At 41.0% G+C, this 26361-nt stretch overlaps 1 protein-coding gene across 14 annotated transcripts in view; it reads right to left on the reverse strand.

Moving 5' to 3' along the window:
- TRPM3 (transient receptor potential cation channel subfamily M member 3) overlaps positions 1–26361 on the reverse strand; it is a 927399-nt gene that overhangs the window by 72064 nt on the left and 828974 nt on the right. For 5 of the 14 annotated variants that reach the window (XM_068974646.1, XM_068974645.1, XM_068974637.1 and 2 more), the window contains 9 exons: positions 25412–25462; positions 18134–18169; positions 17826–17966; positions 16448–16477; positions 15371–15660; positions 14514–14742; positions 12081–12248; positions 7276–7416; positions 676–804 (listed from right to left, as the gene is read on the reverse strand). In XM_068974646.1, coding sequence (XP_068830747.1) covers positions 676–804; positions 7276–7416; positions 12081–12248; positions 14514–14742; positions 15371–15660; positions 16448–16477; positions 17826–17966; positions 18134–18169; positions 25412–25462 — 1215 coding nt within the window. The remainder of the gene's footprint in view (positions 1–675; positions 805–7275; positions 7417–12080; positions 12249–14513; positions 14743–15370; positions 15661–16447; positions 16478–17825; positions 17967–18133; positions 18170–25411; positions 25463–26361) is intronic. The other 9 variants (XM_068974640.1, XM_068974642.1, XM_068974635.1 and 6 more) reach the window with 3 other exon arrangements.

Genomic DNA, 26361 nt, shown 5'->3' on the forward strand with positions numbered 1-26361 from the left:
TTCAAGTGTCACAAGAGGGGGGCATTTTGATGGCTTCTTTAATGCGATGCGGTGAGGGAGAAGAGAGAGACCCATACCCTCAACCTGAAGGACAAGAAATATGCTCATTTTGCCGAGGGCTGGTAGAGAGGCTATTGCCCAGCAAGGGGATAATAAATGTTGAGAAGGAATAAGCCAGGGAATAAATTAATGAAGGCATAGTTCTTCCTGGAGCTGCTGAAATGCATTTGCAGAATCATAGGTATTGGTAGACTGGGTCCAAAAAGACCCCAAGTAAGGGGTTGCAATGGGAATTAAAAGTGGAAAATTCAAAGATTAAAAACAGTTTAAGTAGAAAAAAAATTTAAAAGTCACATTTATCAAGATGAGGAAAGAGAGGTGTAAACAGTGTTGAAGAAAACTGGAAGTTTCTTGGGGCAAGAGTGATGCTCTAGAAAATATAGATTAGATCTCAAACTTACGTGAAGTGACAATCTTATAAACACACACTGAAGCCTCCCAGGTTTGTCTGCAGTGGTCGAAACCACATCCCTTATTTCTGTGGCAGCATTAGAGAAATGCTTAATTTGCATTTCTCTGGCTTAATTTGGACCCCAACCTTCCTTACTCCCCTCCATTCACAGAGGTAACTAACCACTGTCTTTCTCCTCTGTTTTCTTTTAGGAAAGTGGTTACCTCTCTCATCTTTTCTATTCCCAGGGTGAAAATATAGGAAATGACGATCCATTCCTGGGTAGAAGGCCAGCGCTCCATCTTCACTAGCACGATATAGTTGAACAGCATCAAGTATCCGATGTACGCCAGCTGTAAGGAAACACAATACAGTGCTCTGGCTGCGAAGACCTGGGAGCCCTGCCCTTGGGCAAGGGCACTGTGCAGCAGGACACGACAAGGTCAGCAAGCAGGACGGTTACTCACGGTGAAACGAACTTCTAGGCGCTAAACCATTGAAAGAACTTTAAAAGACTACAATATTTGAAATAACTGATATTCAGTCTTCCTTTTGAACCTTGCGTGTCTCGGGTCCCCACATTCTGCTTGTGCCAATGTGTCACGATGCACCATTTTGTTTTGCAATTACCCCATTTCTGGAGTCTTCTTGGCTAAAAAGGGAACCTCCTCTCTCAGGGACTGCTCTTGCGTAGATATGAGGCTTGGGTCCTTGAACCAGGACAGCACAATGAATTTTTGCCTAAAGAATGCCAGGTAGATTAAATGTCTATAAGAAGGAAAGGCAGACACATGCTACACTTGTGTATTGGTGAAAACAACATAAAAATAGCCTGGACTTCCTTGGAGCCCCACTTTAATTCTCTCCTGTGTTTACTTTTTTTCCCCCTTCTATCTTAGTGTGCTTGCTTGGCAGTACCCTGGGAGGGTTTTACCTCATCCCTGGTGCGACTTTCCGGCCCTATCCAAGCTAGGATAGTCCTTCCTGGTTTCTCCTTCTTTGAAACAAAGCAAGAGAAGACAAGCAATTTATAGGAAAGAATGAGTCTGCGAGGCTGACTGTGACTTGGAGTGAGATTTAATTCTCACGAGGCACTAACACTGTAGGTGGAACCCTGATGGAACGGGCTGAGTGGCAGTGTGTCCCAGGAATACTCCTCAGGGTTTAGGTTTGGTGACTGTCACTGGAGGACTTAGGTATGTCTAGTGAGCGGAGAGTAGGAGGGCTGGTGAGGCTCTTACAGAAGAGGCTGAGGAAAAAATTCATTCTAGGGTGGGCAGTGGCAAAGAAGCTAAGCCTTTTCTAGGTGAGGCTTCAAGTTGAGTATTGTACTTGCTAGCTTTAGGGGCCTCAGGGGCTGTGATTAGAACTGAGTAATTCAAATCTGCACTCTTTGGAGCTTAGCAAAGAATAGGAAATGGTGTGGGCGAAAGGACTGAGACCTTGAGAATTCTGGAGGTACAGGGTGATTCTGAAGCCCTGGAAGCTGCTTAGAAGGTGGAAAAACATGCAGCCTGGCTGGGGACACAGGGGTTCGGGCAGCCCTGCAGAGCTCGAAAACACTGCTTTCTTTCCTAATGGACCGCTTTTCTTTCCTTCCCCTCCTTTTTTTCTCTTCCACCTTTCCTTTATTCCCTTCCTCTTTTCCTCCTCCCCTTTCCTTTTTTCTTCCCACTTTCTTTTTTCCTTCCCCCTTTCTCTTTTTTTCCTGTTTTTTCCTTCCCCCTTTTTTTGTCTCCCCTTCTTTTTCATCCTTTTTCTTTCCTCTCCTTCCTTTTCCTTTTTAAAAACAAATGAATACACAGATCCTGAATAAGACTTACAGACATTTTCTGAGACCTTGTTATGTTGAAGGATTTACAGACACAGCTATTTAATTTCTCATCTCTCGAAGGGCTGGCATATGCATATACACGTTGGAGATCACGTAATAAAGTGAGAGGGCAGCTGAACAGATGCTGAAGACTCAGCAGAGCTCCTTCTCTTCTTGCGAGATTCGCTCCTATACACCCACCCCGCCCAAGGACCACTCTTTATAACCACGCCTTAGTTCCTACCCCACCCACATTGAGATCATTAGCACACTATGAAAACCTCACCTGAAAAGAATCTTGTCTACTCAACCTATATCCAATGGTATAGGATGGTGTTTAAGGTGTAATTTGTTTTATATGGTTCCTGTTTACCATTATATTTTGGCATCCACTCTCTAGTCCCTGTGAGTTCTGTATTTTACAAAACACAAGGAAAGGACTTTAATGGTTAAATGCTAAAATATACTCCCAGCCTCCTTCTGACCTGAAACCCTTCTCTTTTTAGTTGCTTCTTTCTCCTTGTTGGATCAAATTCCACTGCTTCTGGTGGGCCTTGTTAACCGCCAAGGTTTTGTCATTTTACTTACTTCGTTGCAAAACTTTCCAAACCATTATCCTCTTGTCACAAGTAGGCCCAGTGACACACACACAATTCTTCCAGAACCTCTTCATTTTAGTACTTAAATAACTCCTTCAATCTGCCTCTGTCCTGTAAATACAGGCGCAGTGTACTTGTTTGGCAGAAGGACTAGTGTTTGGTGGAAGGAATGTAGATGAAAAGTCAGTGACACTTGGATTCAAAAATCCTCCACTCAGCTGTATCTTTCTGTGCAAATCACTCTGCCTGCCTGGGCCTCCTTCTGTGAAATGGAGATATTTGCAACTGACCCTGCAGAGCTTTTGGAAGGACAGGGAGACCGGAATATGCATCTCTCTCCCGACACAGCCCAGTGAATGGTGGCTAACATTATTATACACCTCTATTTTCAAGAAACTTCTATTCTTCTACCTCTGCTTACCTCAGTCTTTCCTTTTTACCCCTGTTCATTATTCATACCTCTGTTCTTTGTTCTTTTTTAAATTGACCTCATTGCTTATGCTTCTTCCAGGACCTTCTCTTTTAGCTCCTGTCTATTTTTAAAATCATAACTACTCTACAATGCTTTCCTTTCCATTATCAAGCTACAATATACTATTTGGGGACAACTCTCAAAATATGGACTTCCAAAAATAGGGCTTTAAACATGTTTCATTGGTACAATAGAGGACTGGCTGCTGTCTTAGAAACAACCTAATCTTAGAACTTGCTAACATTCATGGGGCCTTGCTGCACATTACCCTAACAGGACATGGTTTAATGGTTGTGGGTGTATGTGTGAATATATATTCATATATATACATACTTGTATATATCCTATAAGCTTTAACAGGCTGTGGGTAGAATTCCATAATTTTGAAAAGAAACATAACCTTATGATTCTTAGGTTAGTGGGAATCCTTTTAGAATCTGTTTATTTCCTTATGTATTTTTATAAAATTTCCATTAACCAAGATGCGTGACTCCTAAAGTATGAAAAGTAAGCGACCAAAGCCTGCTGAAGCTGCCTGGGGGTCCCTGGTGGGGCTTGGCCATTCCTCACTTCTTTCTGGGCCTTTTCCTACTGCCACAAGAGTGTGGAAGGGCTGCATGCTGTTAGCAGATGAAGGAGTTTGCTCCTGCTGGAAAAGCCCAGAGCACAGTGGTGCCCTCTGACCTGGCACCACTGGTACCTTGAACTGGTGTCCTCTCCAACTGGGCCCTAGGAACAGGCTCTCACACAAGCCAGTCTGGGAGCCAGCTGGAACAGAAGAGGACTCAACCTGCTCTCTGGAAACTTGCTAAGACAGGGAACTCACATTATGTGGAAGTGAGGTGTGCCTTACCTTTCAGAACCTTGGGAATGTAGAACGGGATACTTTTGGAAATTGGGGTGGGAACTACTCTTACAGACAAGAAACAAAAGCAAATGGGCCCTTTGATTTAAAGCTGCATTTTACTGGTCAGTATCTCTGGGGATTTTAAAGATTGACACTCCACATCTCCATTTACTTCCTTGAGGCCTGGGCTTTGTCAGTGCACGTGGATTTCTGGAAATCATTGTGGAAACACAATTGGACATAACTGGAGCCTCGGTCTAAGGGGTATGTGGAGGGTAATCCAGTCAGCCATGAAGAAAGGAGCTGGACACATGCCCTCCCCTCCTTCTCAAAGAGGCAGCCCCACAACCTGCAGTATATTGTACAAGGAAAGCAGTGTGCCCTATGCTTCCCAGACTACAAGGCTCACCTGAGAACTTAAAACAGCCTCTCAGGCTCCTCCCTGGAGATTCATTTAGTGGGGCTATGACAGGGTCAGGAATTTGCATTTCTAACACAATCCTTTATCATCATGGAAGTTTTAGAAATACCAGGCTGAAAACTCAGCCCTTTGTCTAGAGTAATGGTTCTTATCCCTGGCTACTCATTACAACCACTTGGGAGCTTTGAAATATCCTGATGTCTAGGCTGTGCCCCAGACCAACAATATTAGAATCTCCAGGAAAAAGAACCCACGAATCTTTAAAAATATAGATTAAATAGAACCCAGGTGTTGTTTTTTTAGCACTCCAGGTGATTCCAGTATATGCCTAAGGCTCCGAACCATTGCCAGGGCATTTGTGATCTAAAAATATTCGTGGCTAACAAACTGCCTCAGCTGCGTAAAGGGAACTAGAAAAATCAAGGAAGTAAAATTAATACAGAACACAAGATAAAAAAAAGATGACTTAGAAGGATAAAAGAATCACATACTCTATTTATACAGGTGATAGATAATTCCTGAAACTGCTACTTCTATTGGCTTCTTTTATGCTCTAGAAAAGGAATCTGTAAACATTTCTTTAAAGGACCAGATAGTTAAGATAGTTTAAGGTTTTTGTGGGTCAAATGGTCTCTATTGCAAGTGACCAACTCAACAGTTGGAGCATAAAAGCAGCCAGATTATAGGTAAATGAATGGGTTGGGTTGTGTCCCTGTAAAACTTTATCCATGGACATATGAATTACATGTGAATTTCATGTGTGACAAATTCATCTTCAATCGGTTTTATTTCAACTCTTTAAAAATGTAAAAAACACTCTTAGCTCATGGGCCATAATGGGCAGTGGGCTGGATTTGACCCATGAGCTGTGGTTTGCCAAATTCTGACCTAGGCTGAGACAATTAGAGCAGTCTAATATAAGAGAAAGGGCAGACCTGGGCATAAAATACAATAAAAAATATTATCTTGATAAAACTGTTAGTTTAGGAAAAGTATATATAGAGCACCTAGCAGAGTGCCTCATAGTAGGTGTTCAATAAATGATAGTCTATCATTGTTGAGTGGATGGATGAATAAAGCACTGTTGCTCCGCAATTGGTCTAGCCTAGGAATAACAAGTTACATTTAATTATGCTTAATGTGTTCCAGGCACTGTTCTAAGTGCTTTACATATTTTAACACATTTAATCTTTACCAATCCTTATAAAGCAGGTACTATTATTATCCTGATCTTAAGAAAATTGGGAACAGAGTGTTAAAGTAAATTGCTTAAGGTCACACAATAATAAAGAGGCCCAGACAGGATTTCTACTTAGACTGTCTGACTCCAAAGTTCATGCTTGTCACTGGTTGTCAGAAAACAACAAATATCAGCATGCAATATATAAATAGAAATGATTTTTGCATCCCTTAGTTATTTTTTTTGGGGGGGGAGAATATTTTTCTTTTTTTAATGTTAACAAATTAAAGTTTTTACTTCTTTTTACTTTATTTATATTTTGAGAATTTCTCATCCTCTTTTAAGGCTATGCTTTAAAGCAGTGATTTTCAACATGTGCGGTTTACCCCAAGAGGAGATGTCTGGCAATGTCTCAGACAGTGTGTTTATCACATTTAGGGCCGGAGACTGCTACTGGCACCTAGTGGACAGAGGCCAGGATGCTGCTCTGCATGGTACAAAGCACAGGGCAGCCCTCCTTAACAAAGAATTATTCTGCCCCAAATGTCAATAGTGATGAGGTTAGGAAAGCCTGGCTTAAAGTCATCACTGAGTGTCAGCACACAGGACCACACAAAAAGGACCTCATCTAGTCATTTGCGTCATCTCGGCCTGAGACTCGGATTATCCTGCTGCTGACTCAAGTGGCTGGTGTGTAGCTGGTTGTGAGAAAGGCCAAAAGAGCAGATGCACTGCTTTTCATCCGGCACCACGCCGCAGCGGCTGGGGAGCAGCAGAAACGGCCTGGGTCGAAACTCACCTTAAGCTTAAAATACCATGAAAAACAGAGGCAGAAAACCAGCAGTCAGGCCATTTCTCCCCTATCAGGAGGCTATTTCAAGGATAATCTTTCATTTTGTGGGCAGAAAATACTTGCAGGGTATGCTTACTGGACAGTATTTGCTGAGACTGTAGGTTTCTTTACATGTTTTTTGCTGTTTCGTTTGCATGTTGCTTGCGTCAGAGCAATAAAGGTTGTTTGATGACAGATTATATTGGGAGTAATCACACACTTCTGATCCCCATCTTTAGTGGTTTTCCTTCTAACACTCTGCTCAGCCCACCAACGGTCCCCCTCAAACCAGGACTGACATCTAAAATAGCCAACCCTGATCCAGCACTCATCCATCCAGAACATGGAAGCATTTTGTAAAAAAGGACCTCTATTTCCCTTCTAGACTTGACTCATATTCATCTCATTTCTATTTCTGTTAGCTCTTTTACCATTTCCTTTATTTTCCGCAAGGAGGAGAAATGTAGAAACTGTGGAAGCTGCCTCACAAGCTCCACAAATCTTGCAAAGCTATAGGAAAAAGCAAGGTCTTAGGACTGTTATTCCTGCCTGTGTGGTCCTTATATTATGACTTGCAGAAGAAACCACCCAGGTGCATGAGCAACTGATGCTGGCTCTTTGTGGCCATCCATTAAAAACGACAAAAGGAAAGATGCTTACAGTGTAGAACCAGAACTTCACAATGGGTGCATTGTAGAATTCATAGATTTTTCTGCCCAGGGGGATTAACCGGTGTCTGCTCTGAACTTCTTCTTCATCCTTCTTCCTGGAGGACTCCCCGTTGTTTCTTCCCAACATCGCCTACGGTGGAAGAGGACCCATAGCATCACAGCAGGGTTCTGGAGAGCAGGCAGTTCAACATGCTCATTGTACAGATGGGCAAGTGTGTTCCCAGAACCTGAGAGCTTTGTTCAGGGTCCTCAGAGGTTTGGAGATTGTGCTTCTCTAGGTGTGTGTCTGCATTATACATGGAATCTGTATATCCTTTGCCTGGGATGGAAGGCCTTAGGGATATTTCTTGATTGTCCTCGTCTCTTCCTCCCTGGAACCTCTGGAAGATGAGGTGTTGGAAGATACCCAAAGTTCTGAGAGACAGAAAGAGCATAACCTGGAAAGACCAGGAACCTCTCATTCTTCCCAACCCCTTTTTTCGCTTTATCATGAGACAGGCAGGTTTGGGTTCTCTACTCATGCTAATGGCTCTTAAGGATACCTTAGACTAGTAATGCCTTATTTGTCCAAAGGCTATGGATATTCAAGAGGTTTAGTTATCTGAAGTGCCTGAGCTTAGGTTATAAACATCTACTCAACTTTTAGGCATATGCCTTGGTTTCCTGATTTCAAACCCTGTGAAGCCTTAGTTTGGTGATTCCTGGGCACACTACATTCCTCTGCATGGGAGAGTCAACCAGGCGGGACTAGAAGTCAGGCCTGACTTGAGAAGGACCTCATTTTTAAGTTGTTGCAGATTTCCTTAAATCAATTATTTCCTTCTCACTATTGACAGCAGCAGGAACAACAGTGATTAAACGTCACTAAAAAGGCAGAACTTGAAAAAAGGCAGACATTCAGAAAGAAGAGTGGTCCTAATCTGGACACTTAGCATCTGTGGCACATTGGGCAAATTATTTTAACCTCTTTGAGATTTAGTTTCTTTAACTGTAAAATAAGGGTAGTAATAGCACCTGATAGAGGGTTGGTCTACAAATCAATCAGCATCTGGCATTTAATAAGTGCTCAGTAAATATTGTTGTTGTTTAGTTGCTAAGACATGTCTGACTTTTTTGCGACCCCATGGACTGTAGCCTGCCAGGTTCCTCTGTCCATGGGATTTCCCAGGCAAAAATACTGGAGTGGGTGGTCACTCCCTTCTCCAGGGGATCTTCTTTACCCGGGGATCAAATCCACATCTCTTGCATTGGCAGGCAGATTCTTTACCACTGAGCCGTCAGGGAAGCCCCAGTAAATACTAGCTGGTCTTTAAAGTGAACTAAGACTTTCTCAGATTCTCTTGACTGAAATGATTTAGTTGGGATCTCTCACCAGAAAAAAGTGTGATATTAGGGGTCTATTACACCATAATTTCTTGGCTTTAATTCTTTCTGTGCTGTTCTAAGCAAGATTAGTTCTACAATGTTTGGCAAAGGAAATTTTTATTAAGTGTGAGAACGGGGTAGAATCTTACAACTACTCAGAGACTGACAAGGGCTTGGGAGAAGAAACAGTACTAGGAATAAGGGTTTATAGTTGAAGCTCTAATCACCAAAATAATTTACCCTGAAGTTGGTAACAGAGACAACCAATAGGTGGTTCTGGCTTCAAACCACCTTACGCACAATATGAAATATTAGTTTCAACTATTTCTGTCATTACCTCAAGTATTCACTTTACTTAAATATGCAACAATCACAAACGATTTACCTGTAACCAGAGAATTACAGGAGAGGGTAATTTCCATTCCTTTATTGACCCTCTGGCTGGAAAAGTACCTTGAACTAATGAATAAGTAAGACTCCATACTATGGCCTCTCTAAGTATTTATTTTGATCAGTGAGCTGAATCAATCTTCATGATAGATACTAGACAGCAATAGGGTTCTACAAATATCGATCATTAATGTCAAGAAACTCTACAAGTACATGATATTTGCCTTCTATAATTTATAGTCTATGTAACACAACTATCCTACTTCTGTTTATTTATATGCTCAAAAATACAGGATCAAAATACATTTTGGTAGACACTTAGATGAGAGTAAAGGCAGCCTGGAGGGTTTTAGGCATCTCAGAGAATAGCATTTTGGGGTAAACTTGAGGGACCGTGGCTTTTTCAACAGTTACAACAATGCCCTTGGTCTCTGGATGTATTGAGACTTTATTAGGCAAAATTCAAGACACTTACCTGGCAAGGCAGGTAAAACAAAAAGAAAAACAGAACAATCTATTTTGCCTTAAATATTAAAAAATATTTCAAAGTGAGTGCATTTCTAAGAGGCTTTTCCTTCATGGTTTAAGTAAAGCACTTTTGGCATTTCATTAATTCCAGCCTAAGCAGCTTAACGTGCTGATTTTGTTGATTTCTTTCTCCAGTAGTCAAACATTTCCTTTGGCTACATTTCTTAAAGCAGATTGCAACAGGGTCGAATACAGACAAGACTGCACAACACGGATTTCAGAATCTTTGCTGGCTGGACACAGATGTCAAGTCTGGGAAAGATCCTTTGAGGTGAACTAAGCTATTGAAGGCTACTGAACTGAAGCAAACTGAGGCTGATATTTCATGTACAACTTTGGAAGGGCCAAGGGAAAATGTTCTATTCCAAGAGAGGATATATCGGTTTAACACAGAAGCTCAGATATCAGTCCTATGAAGGGAGCAGAGTTGTCAACAAGTTGCATTTTCCAGTTCTGTTCAGAGTGAGCTGAGACCAGTGGTCCAGCAGTAACAGAACTTGTCATTAGGGTCTGAAGAAGCACCACATTAAAAAAAGGTGCTGTCCAACTCTGATTTTGCCAGCCCATTAGTGCCTGCCTTCCTTTCATTCTCCCTGCTGTTTTAGCCTGTGGAGAATCAGCTCAGGCATTAATGCTACTGTGGTGTCTTCTCCTTGGGTTCTCAGTAGGCAACAGCAGGGGCTATTCTCTGGGAAGCAAAATTTGCTTTCAGTCCAGAGATGCACCTTTCATTGTGGCTTCTTGAAACATCAGATCCTCAACACTCTGAATGGAGCAGGAGAGGAAAGCTGCCTCTTTGTTTTCCTCCTTGAGACCCATCCAGAAAGAATACTGCTTTAGCTTCTGACTACCTTCCTAGTTTCCTACTTTGAGCCCTCCTAGGATGTACGCCAAAGTCAAGGCCATGTCAAACTAACTTGGAACTAATTAGGTGGATAACCTTGGGCCACTTAACCTATCTTGAATCTCAGCTTCCTCATCTGTAAAATGGTATAACAATAGTACCTACCTTGTGAACTTGCTTTGAGGATTCCATGAGTAAGTGTAAGTAAAGCATTTAACACCATTACAACAACATTAACAAACATTTATCTCATGATAGGCACAAGTAAATATTAGTTACATGTAAGCTTTTCACATTGTTTACATGTACCTGTGAGCTATTAATAATAGTAATAATGTTATTATTCTCCTATTAGAGGTTAAGAAACTGTGCCTGAGGTCCTACTGTGAGGTGATGGGGCAGGATTCTGCTGAAGTATTTAATAAAGATTCGATATTACTACCACCAATGTTTCTGCTAATGATTAAAATATGATTTCCTATACTTGAAGGCAATCAGACCAAAATTAAGGTCAGATCTTTAGGGAAGACAGTCATTTGATCCTAACATAGAAGGAAGCAGATGCCTCCACTAATTTATAGAAGGATCCTAAAACTGAAAGCAAACATTGGACTTCAGCTCAGTGAGTGAAAAGCTGTGGCCCGATGCTTATTCACTGTTGTACTTGGGGCTGGGAATGTGTCTGCGAATAGATCTTTAAGAAGAACCTGCTGGAAGGAAATGGCATTTATCTGGAGGAAAAACATTTCACAGGGTGTTCCCATTAGGATAATAATGCAAAGGCCTTTTGACACCTGAGCAAAACCAGTTTTTATTTTCTACCCAAACAACTCCTGGCTCATCACGGTCACTGGTCAGAGTGATAGGGAGGCTGGGGGATATCCAGGAAGTTCTAAGGAGTTGTTGCCTTATGTCACCAAAGCTCTGAAGCCTTGTTTGTCCCTTTAACAGCCTGGGATATTTTTAGACTTTGAATACAATCCAGTGGCAGTCACACTGCTCTCCAGTTAGAGTTGTGGGAAGCTGTCCCATGCCCAGCTGCCCCCAATCCCCCTACAGAACAAAGGATCCATGCTCTATAATTATACCAGGAAGAGCTAATAAAAGCCTTCCATACAAACCTCAAAATTCAATTAGTCCTGCATTTGTGAGCCTGACCTCGAAGATAGATAAAGGCTTAGCTTCTGATCAGCACAACAGTTTCGGCTCAGTGGAGCCGACTGCTCCCAAATCAGATTCCCTTTTCTCTTCAGGTGCTAAGACTGTCACATCACCTGGTTGTTTATAAAGTATTGCCCAGTTGGAAAATTCAGAGTGTCTTGCTTTTCAATTTCACTGGGTTGCTGAGCGCCACTTATCCTGGCCAAAGGATTAGAATTAGTCCCTTTAGTTACTTGTGCATAGAGAGGACACTTTTTCTGGGGGCGGGGAGGTTGCATAGCACACAGTATATGGGATCTTAGTTCCCTAATCAGGGATTGAACCTGTCACTGAACTAGCAAGGAAGTCCTTGAGAAGACACTTTTATAATACCCTGGTCTCAATACTTAAATGGAAGTAACTGGTGGGAAGGTGACCTCCAGAGTTACTAAATCTTAAGTCATACCCACAGGAGAGGTGGGTTAGTGGTTCTCCCCTCCTATAATAACTGCACAGTGTTTCCTTACTGTCAGTTCCATGTCCTCTTCGTCTTTCTCCTTCGTGGGCTTCTCTGGTTCTTCCTGCTCCTTCTCTTGGAGGTGGATTTCCTGGGCTTGAGTCATATAGGGCATGTCATCTTTGTTCTTGAACTCCAAGCTGAGAATTGAAGGAGGAAGTAGAATTCCCAGAATTACCTAAAGTAATAATAATGATAATAATAATAATCACATTTAAAGGATTAAGATAAGGGTGGTTGCTTAGAATTAGAACACCTGGGGTGTGGGGTCTGTGTTTGTGTGCATGTGTGGGTGTAGGGGTGTTGGGTGTGCCCAGAGTGAGGACCTGCATGTCTGAATAAGCACATTCATGCTAAGAGACTTCCTTCTGCCCACGTGACTGGGAGCTGTTAACTGTTAACACGCACAGTAGCTCAGTCTGATTTTGGCGAAACAAAGCATCTTACTCAAATACATCTTACCCAATTAACACCTACTTTGCACAGAGGAAACTGAGGAAAAAGACCCTACCCAAGGCAAATATAGGGAAAAATTCAGATTCCCAGTTAGTAGCGTGAAAGCACTTAGCTTTGTGAAATCAATTCATATGTATGTCCACTGGCATTTATTTACTAATATGCCAAGTGGAATTGATTATGCATCATCTGGTTATCTCTGTAAAAAATACTGTCCTAAATTGACCTCAAGAAAATCTGTGTAAGAAAACATGTTATTCATTTTAGCATCCCTCAGCATTTCGTATTAACCAGCAGAAACACACACACACACGCACACATACATACATACATACACGGGCTCTGTATCACTATGAGAAGCCCCCTGCACCATGCCCCAGGAGGCCCAGCACTGTGTTTCACTACCAACCACATGAGAGATCCAGAACCTTATTGTTTCCTGGGACCAAATTTCTGACACCTGATTTGTGCTCCCTAAATCTTCTCCCATCTCTTCCCTCAATCCCAAAATGGTTTATGTACAAGCTTCTGAGTTCAACCCTCCTTGAAGAAAGTGCACCAACATGACGGGCTAAGAGAGGTCATGAAGGGCAAGTAAAAATGATCCTCAAGTAGGAAGGCAAGGACAGCCTGTGCTTCAGTGCCCAGGGACCTGAGAGCAGCTAAGGGAAAGGGGAAAGTGGTGACCCGGCCTCAGGGTGCCTGGCAAGCCTGGGAAGGCTCAGATGGCAGGCCTGGCAGCCTTCAGGGGACACGACACCCTGTCCTCAGAGCTGAGAGCCAGTTTTGGCATTGTTTGTGGTGTGGTGCTAGAATGCCCATGACCCACTTCATGGAACCCTTCTGTGACTCTGGGCCAAGATCCCACAGACAGAGTGAAGTGGGGGAGAGGTGCTGGTTCTATCAGGGTGGCCTCAGCAGATTGCTCTGGTTTGGTGGCCCTTTTGATTTGGACTGACCTCAGAGTCCTCTAGATCAGGTTGTTCTAGGTAACTGTAAGCCTGGCTGGTTTCAGTTGCAACAGCTACAAACTAAACAAGTAAAACATTTTTAAACATTCTTCAATCTCTTCCTTTCCCCATTTTGTCTTTAAAAAAACTTTTCAATTTAATGTTTTTCTTGTAAAACACAGAAGAAAACATAAAAAAATCAAAAGCCATTGATTATCCTATTTCTTGTATTTTCAACCCCAGCGATAAGCACTACAAAAAGTTTACTGTGTATCCTTTTTGTTTTTTGAAGATATGAAGTTATATGGATAGAACTATACATGTACATGCACTTTAAAAAACAACAGGTCTCAGGCTATATATTGGTCTGCAGCTTGTTTTTCTTCACTGAAGAATAGATCAGGATTATCTGGCAACATCTTTACATATAAATCTATCTCATTTTTATTTCATTTAAAAAATTTCTTAAGTTTAGCTGATAGGAGCCAGTGTCTCTTTATGACATGGTGCCAAGGGAGGGCCAAGGTGTTCAGGCTTGCATGGAGGTAAAAGGTTGTCTAGGTGAGTGTCTCCATGGCCTGTGACAGAGCAAATGATACCTTCTATAGTACCGGTGCGTGACTGTCACCTTTGGGTCTTCTGAGAAATATTACTGTCTATGCATACCATCTCTAGAGGCTCTTTTTTTTGGTTTTCCCCTCTTGGTCTGGCCACATGGCAGGTGGGATCTTAGTTTTCTGACAAGGGATCAAACCTGTGCCCCCTGCAGTGGAAGCATGGAGTCCTAACCACTGGACTGGCAGGAAGTCCTACCTGGATGTTCTGATTTAGCAGAATTTGGGGTTGGCCCTCATTTCCATATTTTACAAAAGCCTTCTTTACAAAAATCTTCTTTACAGAAGATTCTGATGCATAGTTGGGGCTTAGAAGTCCCCTCCTGAGTTAAGAGGACGCCTACTACCACTGCAGATTTGGCTTGGAAAACTCCCACCAACCCCTGGGCCTCATAGCCGACTGAGCCTTCTGGGAGCACTGACCTTGAGGCCTGAGTTCTTGCGCATCCGGAGCCGACCCATCCACATGTCTGTGAGCAACATCTGGCTGCACGTGTGTGCAATGAAGTCACGGTGTTTGGCAGCTACCGCAAGCTGCAGGCACGTGGCATTGCTCCAGTTCTTCAGTTCATACGTCAGCAGTTTCATGGCCAGCTGCTCATCCTGCTTGTAGGACTGGTCCAGGAGCTCCACGGCCAGCTGGCCAAAGTCCCTGAAAGAGAGAACATGAGGAGCTGTCTTTTGGCGATGTTGGAGACCTAGATGCTGAAAGGGGCAACCCAATGACCAAGCCATGTGTGGTTTAGTCGTTCCTTATGGAGTCTAGTCTATTCACTCATTCACCCAGCCAATACCATTAAGCGTCTACTGTGTGCCAGATATGGAGTTTAGAAATGGGGGTGTAAGTCAAATTAGTCACGATCCCTGCACTCAGGGCTCCAAATTTACGGATGGGTAAGGCAGATTCACAAATCAGAGTACAGTCTATCTTCTTAAATGCAACAGACCTCAGTTCAGTTAAGCCTTGTCAACCACAAGTGTGTGATCTTGGACGAGTTACATAAATTCTCAGTCTCATTTTCTGTAGGTGTAAAGTATGTATTTTAAGGGGACTTACCTCTTGGGGCAGTTGAGAGGGTGAAACGAAATCTATGCATCTGTGTGTACCTCTGTATCTAGCACTGTGTACCATAGATGTTAACTGTCTGTGTCCATCTTCTGTGTGCACCATTGGGTTCATTCTGCCTCCTCTTAAAGTACTGGGTAGCTCAGACAACCAGTATTTGGGGCCCATCCTCCCTTCTCTTCCCCTGACCACCCCATTTGCTGGACTGTCCAACCTGGAGTTGTGGTTTAGCTCCTGAGAGATGTCATCTACCATGTCGTTCTCAGAAGCCTCGTGGGCCATGGCTTTGCAGAGCTTGCAGGCCACCAGGGCCTTGGCCATGGCCTCCTCGCCATGCTGCCAGAAGAACAGGGCCATCTTCTGCCGCTTCATCAGGACGGCCCACACCATCAGCTCATGAAAAGGGAAAGGGAAGTGGTTGATCTCAGGGTCATCCAAGTCAATGTCCACCTCTTCTTCACGCTTCTTGGTTGTCTTTCTTCCTCGCCTCAAGGGAACATCATCCTGTAATTTTAGGGAAAAAACATAGAGATGAAGTTAGAGATGAATCCAATCAATGCAGTAAATAGTTCCTATGTATCTACTACTAACCCAGCCCTGGGATAGATACAGAAAGAAATGAACGATCCTAGCTTCTGTTCTAAAAGAACTCACAAGTTCATGCATGCCTAACTTTAAAACAAGCTATAATAAATGCAGAAGCACAGTCCTATGAGAACATGTCAGTGTTAGACTTTAATTAACAAGTCTTTTTCAATGGACTTAAAAAAAAATAAAACAAAACTTTCATCTATTCTTTTCCTCTACAGGTAGGGTCATTTGTACCTCGTGATGGACAGCATTACCCTTTCTGCTAAAATGACAAGGACATCCTATACTTGCAATTGGATACCGGATAATAACCACATGAACAGAAAATGGGAGACAGATACTCTATCTCGAGTTTCTGCATACTTCATTAGATGCATTTGTGAAGAATTTCTGGCCTTTGGGTCTGTTGCCATTTGTAATCTACCCATGAGTAGATTTCACTTACTGGAACCTATATGCTTTCTTGGTTTTCAAGTTAGCATTTCAAATATGATTTACTTTTGTTTGCAATGCTAATATAACCTCATGATAGAATTTTCAAAGCTACTGTGACCTACCCCCTTGTCACTGGGAAAAATGTCACTTCCTTATTTCAGAATCATGTACTAAGTCCTACCACTGGAATGAACTTATATATATATTTAAAAGATGTAATAAAGAGAATAAATAATTGACACTAATAATTTGAACAAACACTTACCTCCATTCCCAACAGTTTCAAGGCTTTGGGCTGTTAAAAAAATTTTATGGACAAAGTTAGATCTTTCTTTATAGAGGTAAGAAAAGAATCCTAATGTATCTTAAACAGGTAATGGAACAAATCTATTTTATCATATAGCATTTATTCATTTCACTAAATAAAACACCACAGGGGGAGCTCTTTATGGAAATTCTAAGAGAAATACAAATTTAGTGACTTTGGTGAATTATAGAAAATTAGGAAACTAGAGAGGTATAATGAGATTGCCTAAAGGGTAGACCCTGCAGGCTTATAATCTCTTTTATAGACCAAGATTTTTTCCATCTTTCTAAAACCATCCTGCTTGGTCGACATCTTCTAGACATCAAGCACTTGAGTGAACAATGAGACATTCAATCAAATGATGAGGTGTTCCTCAAACCTCTGAGAGTCCGCTGTAATATGGAGACTTGGGGTATCATTCAGAAATACTATATGTTGAGATGATTCATGCTGGCTATCTCTCTTTGCTGGTGACCAGTAAAGCAAGGGTGAATGGGGCCAGAGGGACATTTGTTGAGGTCAAAGGGCACTCAGTGGCATGGAAAGTATAAGCACACATAGCAGCACCACTGGTCACACTGGGAATGTGCAAAACAGGTGCAGACCAAGACGGAAGAGAAGGCATCTCAGCCAATTATAGAGCTAAATAGAACTCATATAGATAAAAAGCACTGGGGGGAGTCCTCAATAATTTTAAAGGTATAGATAGATCTCAAGACCAAAAATCTTGAACACTGATAAAGTAGATAAGATTGTGCTTTGTGCTGTGCTTAGTCACTCAGTTGTATCTGACTCTTTGTGACCCCATGGACTGTAGCCCGCCAGGCTTCTCTGTCCATGAGGATTCTCCAGGCAAGAATACCGGAGTGGGTTGCCATGCCCCACTCCAGGGGATCTTCTCAACCCAGGGATCGAGTCCAGGTCTCCCACATTGCAGACGGATTCTTTACCGTCTGATTATTTGAATATATTACTATTCTCTGATCATTGTTTACTTTTTAAAATGAAAAAACTACTTTTTTAATGTACCAAAAGACTTATTTAGAAGTTGAGCATGTCATCTCAATTCACAGCATGTATAAAAGCTAAAAAAGGTTCACTTTCAATGCCAGTTTCTGATTTGAATTGGATCTAGTGAGGAAAAGAAAGAATATAACACTCGTACTTTTTTTTCTTTTTCTTTTTTAAACAGATTTGATGGCAGAGGGAAGAAGAGACAGGGCAGCTGCCTTCTCATCTGATTTCCCCCTCGCAGACAAGGAAGCAGCCACACTCCAAATCTACTGCACCCTAGACCTTCCCAGAATCGAGGAAATGGAATTGCAGCCAGCCTCACCCTCTTTGGGCCAAAGAGATTGTGGTAGAGCGTCCGGAAGCGCTTGCGCGTGTAGTTGCAGCGATAAGCCCCTCCCATCAGGTACTCGATCACCAGGCCAATATCGATCAGGCTGATTCTGTAGTCTGGGGGCAGGTTCCCCTACCAGGGAAGAATGGAACACACACACATCCGAGAGACAGCGGGGTTTACTAGGGATTCTACTCCGTGTGTTCTGTAACTATTTTAGACTAAAATAATAATAATAATAATAATAATAATTAAAAAGAAACATATGAATGTATTATTATGCTGGTTAATCAATTCACCTTAAAATAGATCCAACCGAAACCTGGATATTCTCGCTTGGAAAGAAGACATAAGTTAAATAAGAAGATGCAGTAATCGTCGGCAATAACAGAAAATCAAAATATTTATTCAAGTCTTCAGCTGGGGAGAAAAAAACACCAGTGTAGCAGAAAGAAACACAAATGGCAAATTCTACCACTCCCAGTCACTAAGGAACTAGGTTCCCAGATGCTCCCCCAGACCTCCTCACTGCTCTGCCTCGGACCCAGGCCTGTTCTCGGCCCCTTGCTGATCATTTATTTCTTCACACTCCCTAAGTGAAGACTCCTTCCAGAAAGTAGTTGTTATTACCAGGGACTGCATCAGGTGAAATATGCTGAGAGCTGGAATATCCTTTATACAAAACTTCTATTAACAATTTTTAAAAAATTGGCACCTTTTTAATAAAAGGAGAGCATGATGGATGTTATGACGAAGACTTTTATGAACATCACTTGTGTTTAAAGAAGAAAGAGGAGTGAAAGAAGAGAAGTTTAATCAATAGAATATTTATTTCTCCAAAATTAAAGAGATTTTTCATATTTTCTTTCAGAGAATAGTGCTTCTTAAAGATCTAGAGCTATGGTGTAAGTTTAATGTTGTACATATAGATGCAAAAACAGAAGAGTTATTATTATTATCTCCTTATTATTGGTTTCTACTTCAAAAGGGACTTCTGTGTCGCCTGAGGAAAATCTTTGCTTTGTTAGGTGATGGAAGAATTAGCTATTTGTGGGAAATTCTGAGCTCACGGTGAGTTCCAAAGGGTACAGCTGATCAGATCTCACTATCTGAAAGGTTTAGTTCCCTGGTGCAGAACTGTGCTCTGCACCATGAATGGTAGAGGTGCCACGTGTGTAGGAAGCCTGGCATGCTGTCTTCTTAGATTTATTTTGGAGGGGCCGGAGGACTGCATCCACTTTGGGGTTTGCCTTTAATGGAGGATCCATTCAGGATGCTATGTGAAATTCCTGCTGCTTCATAGCAGTGGTAGTTTTCGAGCCTTGTGGCATTTGAACCACCAGGGAAATGTGACACCGCAAAGGTCTGGACCCTGTCTTGCTTCAAGTATGAGATGCTGTGCACTTTATGAGCTGTCCAGGTGATTCTGAGTCTGCTACATAAAGTTCAGATGGGGTTACACAGCAGCATTGGGAAATTCAAAGTGTACGAAGATAATCATTGTCACTAGGAAATTAGCTTATGAAGGTGGGTCTCAGTTATCCTTACTGAGCTTTCCTATGGGCAAGAGCAATCATCTGAAAGGGATTCAGAATCAGAGGTGGCCAACTGTACCCTACCATCAAACTTATAGCTTCCTATTTTTAACTGTCTTATTTATCTTCACATTCCCAATACCTGGTGTATGGTAGGCATTCAAGATATTTTTGGGGAGGAGGGGTAAAATTGTGAATAAGTAAAACATTGAAATTAATCAGTGTATTTGGAATCAAGTCTCAATTTGGGGTTCTTCAGTATTATAGTCTCAGTAACATTCCCACCCAGTCATTCCTGGGTGGGAAAGCTCTAGCTATCCTCAGGCTATCAAGAAAGACCAAATCATCCGGTTCCTTTAAAACAGAACTTAGAGAAAGATTTAAGATAGTAACTTTTCATGTATTTTCCTTTCCATAAGTGCTAAACTGAATTTAAGAATATTACCTGTGCAACCCTTTTTCTCCATTATTGTGGGCAGGTTAACAAGATTGCAGTTTCCATATTGTCTGGCTCTTACTGGACAGTCATGTGAGGCTGTTATTAGCAGTGCCCCAGAGCTGCTTTGGGCGTGCGGGTCAGCCTCATCTCCTGTGCATTTGGCTCCTACAAGGGTGACTTGCAGAGGAGGCTCACCCCATCTGTGCTATTTTCCTTGGCACCGTGAGGCTGGCAGGGGAAAGAGCACTGGCTGCATGTCAACTGCTCTGGATTCTGTCCATCTTTCACAAATCATCCACTTTCCCTCAAGGCCTCAGTTTTCTTCCCAGTAAAAGGGGCTGAACTCCATGTCCTTTATGGTCTGTAATGCCCAAGCGCCAGGTTTCAGGACCTCTCCCCGCCCTGCCCCCTGCCCCGCCGCAACAAAGGTTTATTGTAATGCAACCGAACAACAATCATAGTGAGTCTATGAATTTGTGCCTATTTTTAAGCCTTCTAACAATTTTCTAAATTTAAAATGTGGGTAACAGTGAGCCTACTACCTATATATTTTCTTTTGAGAAACCATGTGTGAACATTAGTTTGTATTCTAAGAACAAGAATCAATATTGCCTGAAGACCAATATTGAATGATGATATTTATGCTTTTGAGATATAAGAGTGGGTTGTCAGGAAAGAGATAATAGTAAAATTCAAAATAAATTAAAAAAATTTAAGGGGCAACATGTTTTTGCAAATATTCTATAAACATTGGTGATGTTTTACAGAATTTTATGCAAATTCATAAAGGGCTGATAGGTTTACTCACTACCAAAACAGGTGATGGAATATACTTTTCCTAAAGATTTCTTATATAAAGTTGATTATTTCAGAGTGATTTTTGTACAGTCTGGTCTGAAGCAGGAGAAAAGATGCTGTGACTGTTCTGGGTGATGGCCTGAAAGGAACTAGCCTGAACTCTGTTTGACCCCCAGAGGGCGATGGTCGCCTAACCCAAGGCAATGAGGGGTCTCTCTGTACTTGGTTCAGTTTGCGCTCTGAAAACAGGCAATGTGGGCACAGTTACTTCAAGGTCCTTTTTCTAAAGGTTCAGTTGTTTAATCACTACCTGGCAGGCTGCTCTTATATCTCGGCTGCCAGGTCACTGGGCAAAGACCTGTCCAGAGCTTGCAGAGTTGATGCAGTTTCCAATAATCCCTGGAATTTGGTTAGTAGAGATAGAGGCTTAGAGAAAAGGGAGGATAAATGGTTAGGTAAGGATGCAATTGTACTCATAACATCCACTTCCTTTTTGGGAAAAAAAAAGTAGAAAAAATGCCACCTCGTATTCCACAGGTAATGTCCAAAAACCTCTGGAGGAGTCTTCCTTTGCTCGGTTCCTTTTCAAAGAGGAAATTGATATACTGGAGTAATATTCATTCTGCCTGCTGTTTCTGTTATTCCCTGCTCCCCCTTTTTGGTAATTACTTTGATAACTGGTAAAACCTGAACACTTATATCCCATTTCATGCCTTAGCAACACATAGCAAGCCACAGGATTCAAATAATTTGATCCAGAGAGTAAAATAGAGAGGTTTTGATCCATGGATAGGTAAATTTGACAACTTGAAAATGTTGTCTTTTTTCATGCCATGAGCCACAACTCTGAAGCTAAATTTTAATCTGTGCCATGCCTAAGGATGTCTTTTAATTAAAAGAATAATTTGAATTCATTTATTAGATATGCTTTTCTAAATGCACTGTTTTTCAGATGTCAATTCATGATATCACTATCAGATTTCAGCTGTTTAGGAAACTTTTTTTCTTTGAAACTCGAAACAAGCCTTCAAAGAAGACTGTTTCCTTCTGATATATGCAAGGTATAAAATGATAGCTGGTTGTCAGAGTTACTAAGGGAGAATGGGGAAAAGACCATCCTGGTGAAAATTCCTGGGAAAAGAGGACACTCCCTCAATGTATGGCATGCCAGTAGACTGGGCAACCATTCTTTTGAAAATTAAGAATGCTTTGGTAAATTTGCATAAATTTAGCAGACGGAGTTATGAAAACTTCCTTTCTTTACCAAAGTGTGTCTGAAATGCTTTTGCTTTAAAATCCTGCAAAGCGCTGGGTCTTAATTCCCATATAGATGAATTTTATTATCATAATTTCACCTCTCTTTCTATATAATGTTCAAATATCACCCTTCTTTATGGGGAGGGATAATTCAGGTAATCTGAAGCATTAGTACATTTAATTTAAGAAAGAAAAACTACCTTTAAAACATACAGAGGCACAAGCTGAGCAGACAGCTACTAAAATGGCAAGTTAGATTTCATGGAAAAGCAGACAGACTCAGGCCACTCTGGTTTAATATGAAAGCATTGGTACATCCAATGGATTATGCACAAAAATGGCTCAGGGAACTAGGCTGGCTGGTATCATTTTAAATTTCTGGTTGATGTGGAATACTAACTCTACTTCACTACTCTCAGATTGCTCTCTTGATAGAAGTAATTTGAGATTTTGAAACTAGCTTCAAATTCGCCACGTTCAATTCTGTTGATTTCAAAGGACAGTTGGACTTGGAGATATCCTGGTTAACTTAATGATGGTATGATAATTCCTAAATGTATTCTCTGGGTTCATAAATGTTATTTACATTTAATAGACAGATTATCAAACATTATGTTTAAGGTCCGGGCTGTGTTTCTAACTTTTGAACAGCATTCATTTTGTACTTATCACTTACTGATTAATTTTTTGTCATAATAGATTAAATCAACTAAGATGTACATAAAGTCCTATAATTGTAAAGCACAAGCATATGCTAATTATTATGTTCCTTAATTTTGAAAATTGTTTGAAGTGATCAAGATTTTCTTAGCATTTTAAAACTCGTCTTTGTAGATTTTGCATATCTTATTGGCATAAATTGCTGGAAGTCATCTGAAACCTTCTGAAGAAGATGTGCGCCAATATTAATTTCTTTCTCATTCACTTCTTAAAAAGAAACACAAACAGAAAAACCTCATTTTTAGCTCCTTTCACCCATAAAACGTAGACACTGCCAGCTCCTTTGACTACCATTGTGATTCTTTCTTGCTCTCCAGTAGTCGGACACTCACCTTTACCATAAAAATAAATGGAGTCTGCATTTCCTGCCCCTATTTCTTCCCAAGAGAAGAAACTAGACAAAGGCTTTCATTTCTCCCAGCCACACTGGCAGTCTCTTTTTCTCAAGAAAAATTGTTTCTAAGTAAGTTCAGTACTATCTTGAGTGATCTGTTATCATTTTTTCCCCATTACTAAATTAGCAAATAAATGAATCCTTATATAACTATATTCTTGCTCCGGTATTGGGATCACATTTGAAAGAGAAATAAAATTGCTCTTAACTGATAGTCCTTCCACCCAAATTCTTACCATCCTGTCCTTTCTAGTGAGTTTATATTATTTTTGAGGTGTACCTTTAGCTAAGATGTTAAATAAAACCATACCTTAAAAACACTCTACATGTCTTCTACTAAATGTAAGCAAATGTAAGAGGCAGTTAATAGGGTTTCAGAAAAAAGAAAGAGGAAGAGAACCTATTAGGAGAGGTTTTGATCATTTAGATTCAGTAGAACCTAACTGTAAAAATCTCTGAAAATCAAGCAAGACATCTGGGTGATGGAGGCAGATGAGCAACTCTGGAGGCCTGGACTGGCCAGGGACTGGGACAGAAGGACAAACGCACAGCTGTCTCTTCAGAGAGCCTCATAATTCCTTCAAGGACACAGACTAGATTAAGGAAAGGGGGATATTTTACTTTTTATAATTTCAGAAAAACTAAAACATTCTATTGAACATGAGCAACAAGTACCTTGACAAAGAATATATGCTAGGTGTGTACACCTTATCTTCTGAGATACTTCCCTCTGTTTAGTTTCCAGGTGATTTTAATTCAAGATAAATTAAACTAAATAGGAAGACTTGAGGAAAAGAGAAATGGGCTTGTTGAGAGGGCAGGTACGCTTATGGCTTGAAATGGGGCAAGGTATGGAAAGGCGTGATCTTGGTAAAATGTACAGATGGCACAGCCTCTATTTCCCTTGCTTTGAAGGAACTACAGGCTTCATTCACTCGCACAGATGAGAAATTTTTCAGTAGGATTGTATGGAGGTGAGAGGAAAGTGAGAGGAAAGTTTCTAAGGGCCATCAGAAGAAGGCTTTTTGTACCCTTTACTCATTACCAGCAAAGTCCACCTGGTTAATAGTATATTATAAGTAGCCCCAGGGCCTCTGCTTGGCCTTTCAAAGGAAAAAATTAGTAAGTGACTACAGGACACCTAAAGGGTAGTTCTAGCTTATGACTTCCTATGAGATGAAGGAGTGGTACTCTTATTTTTTAACTTCACTTTATAGATTTTTTTGAGTATGTCCTATGGACTTTGGCAAAGAATTGAGACCAACTGGTAGGTGGGTATACATGTCTGTGTGTGCGTCTGTGCATGTACATGGGGTAGGGGAGGTCCCACCGCCTATTCTTAACTTTTGGAATGAAAACGTCATTTTCCGGGAACCCGGTCAAGGGTTCAGAATTGAAGCTACCTTGGAAAGAGTTTGTACAGGGCAAAAGAACAACCACCTGGTTAGGATTAAATGTAACCTCCCTATGCCTCATTTTTTCATCTATAAATGGGGATAACACTATATAATAAAAATAATAATAGTAAAATAATTACTTCATATAATTTTTGTGAAGATAAAGTAAGCTAAGACACATAGAAAGCTCAGATTAATGTCACACACTTAGTCATCACTAAACCTTAGTTACCATTACTTTGCCTGACTCTTTGCAACACCATGGACTATAGCCTATCAGGCTTCTCCATCCATGGGATCTTTCAGGCAAGAGTACTGGAGTGAGTTGCCATTTCCTTCTCCAATTAATATTAATAATAATGATTATTAAAGGATCTGAGTTCTAATTCTAGCTCCTTACTAACCATTCAAGATAGTTCTCACCTCCTTGTGTTTCAACCTCATTTCTAAATTGGGAATAAACCTACTAGACCCAAACCAGTTGACTTTCCCCCACCCCCGTCAAACTGGATGATGAATGTGAAAAAATATATTACATAAAATAAAGTGTTAACAGAATGGAATGTATATTTATGTTGTAGTCTCTGTTCTTCTGAGGCTTTTTGAGCTATGCTTATGCTTATGTGTCATACTAGAAGTGGCAGTGATACACTGTATCAGGAGCTAGGAAATAAATAAGCCTTTCATGATCGGTTGGATGGCATGGAAGTGAGCTCCCCAAACGTGAGGAGCACATGGAAAAGTACAGGTGATGGCATAAATCCACACAGCATGGGGGGAAAGCCTAGAGTTCCACTATCCCAAAGCATTATGTCCGATGAAAGCATCTAAAACCACAGAGACTGGCAATAAAACCGCAGCTGCATTAGAAGCAGAGATGTCTGAGAGTTAAAAGACAAACACACACACCATGTCCAGAAATGAGGGGGTTCTGACAGGGACAGGAATCCTCCGGCAGCTCATGCAAAACAGGCACTTTCTAATCTCAGGAAGCAGTCAAGACAAGGCCTCCGACCTGCAGTCCAGAGGGTTCTTACCTTTTTGACATCCCTGACCAAGTGGTACAATGTGTTTGAGGGCCCATGTCTCTGAAAACAATAAAGAAGAATCAAATGGTTTTGCTAGTCAGGGGCTCTCATTGGCAAGGAAAGAAGGATCTGGAGGGAAGGGTTTTGGCTGGTGGAGGGGCAGTTCATCAAGATGAACCTTGTTCTAGTTGCTCAGTTGTACCTGTCTTTTCTAAACAAACACAGGGGCAGGTTTTTGGATTATGGCTCCTCAAGAAAAAGCATTTGAGGTTCTAGGTTCAAACTTTGCAAAACAGGCCATCAACTCTGATGACAGCTGGGTCAAAACATCATTCAAGAGGCTAGTTGTGGAGCAGGAGGAGACACAAGGGCCAATTTAGTGCTTTAGAATTACACTTTGGCACACTGCCAATTGCAACTTGTTTATTACACATAATGAATGAGAAACTGGCTAAAGCAGGGCTTGGCAGACTTTTTCTGTAAACAGCCAGATGGTTAATATCTTAGACTTTGTGGGCCAAACAGTCTTCATCACAACATTCAACTCTGCCATTGTGCGAAAAAAAAAAAGTTTGTTTGCTTAAGGTAAGACTAAAATGAAGTAGGTGGTTTGCTATCCTCTTGTCTTTCAGAATAGGAATTCCAGATGAAATAGAGGATGCCTAGTTAAATCTGAATCCCAGAGAGACAATGAATAATTTCTTTTTATTTGTTTTAACTTTCATTCATTTTATTAATTCTTAATGTTGAACTGTTTTTTTCTTGTCATATTGATGGTCTATTTTGTAGTTCTCTTTTGTATTCATGTATTTTTTATGTATCAAATTAAAAGTTTTAAATGTAACTACATCTCTTAATCTTTTGATTTACAACTTCTGTTTTTATGTTTTCTCATCTTTTTCCTTTTAAATAGAGGTATAACTGACATATAACATATTACTTTCAGGCATACAATGAAA

This window comes from Capricornis sumatraensis, chromosome 6 (genome assembly GCF_032405125.1).
Source record: "Capricornis sumatraensis isolate serow.1 chromosome 6, serow.2, whole genome shotgun sequence".
Taxonomy (NCBI): Eukaryota; Metazoa; Chordata; class Mammalia; order Artiodactyla; family Bovidae; genus Capricornis; species Capricornis sumatraensis.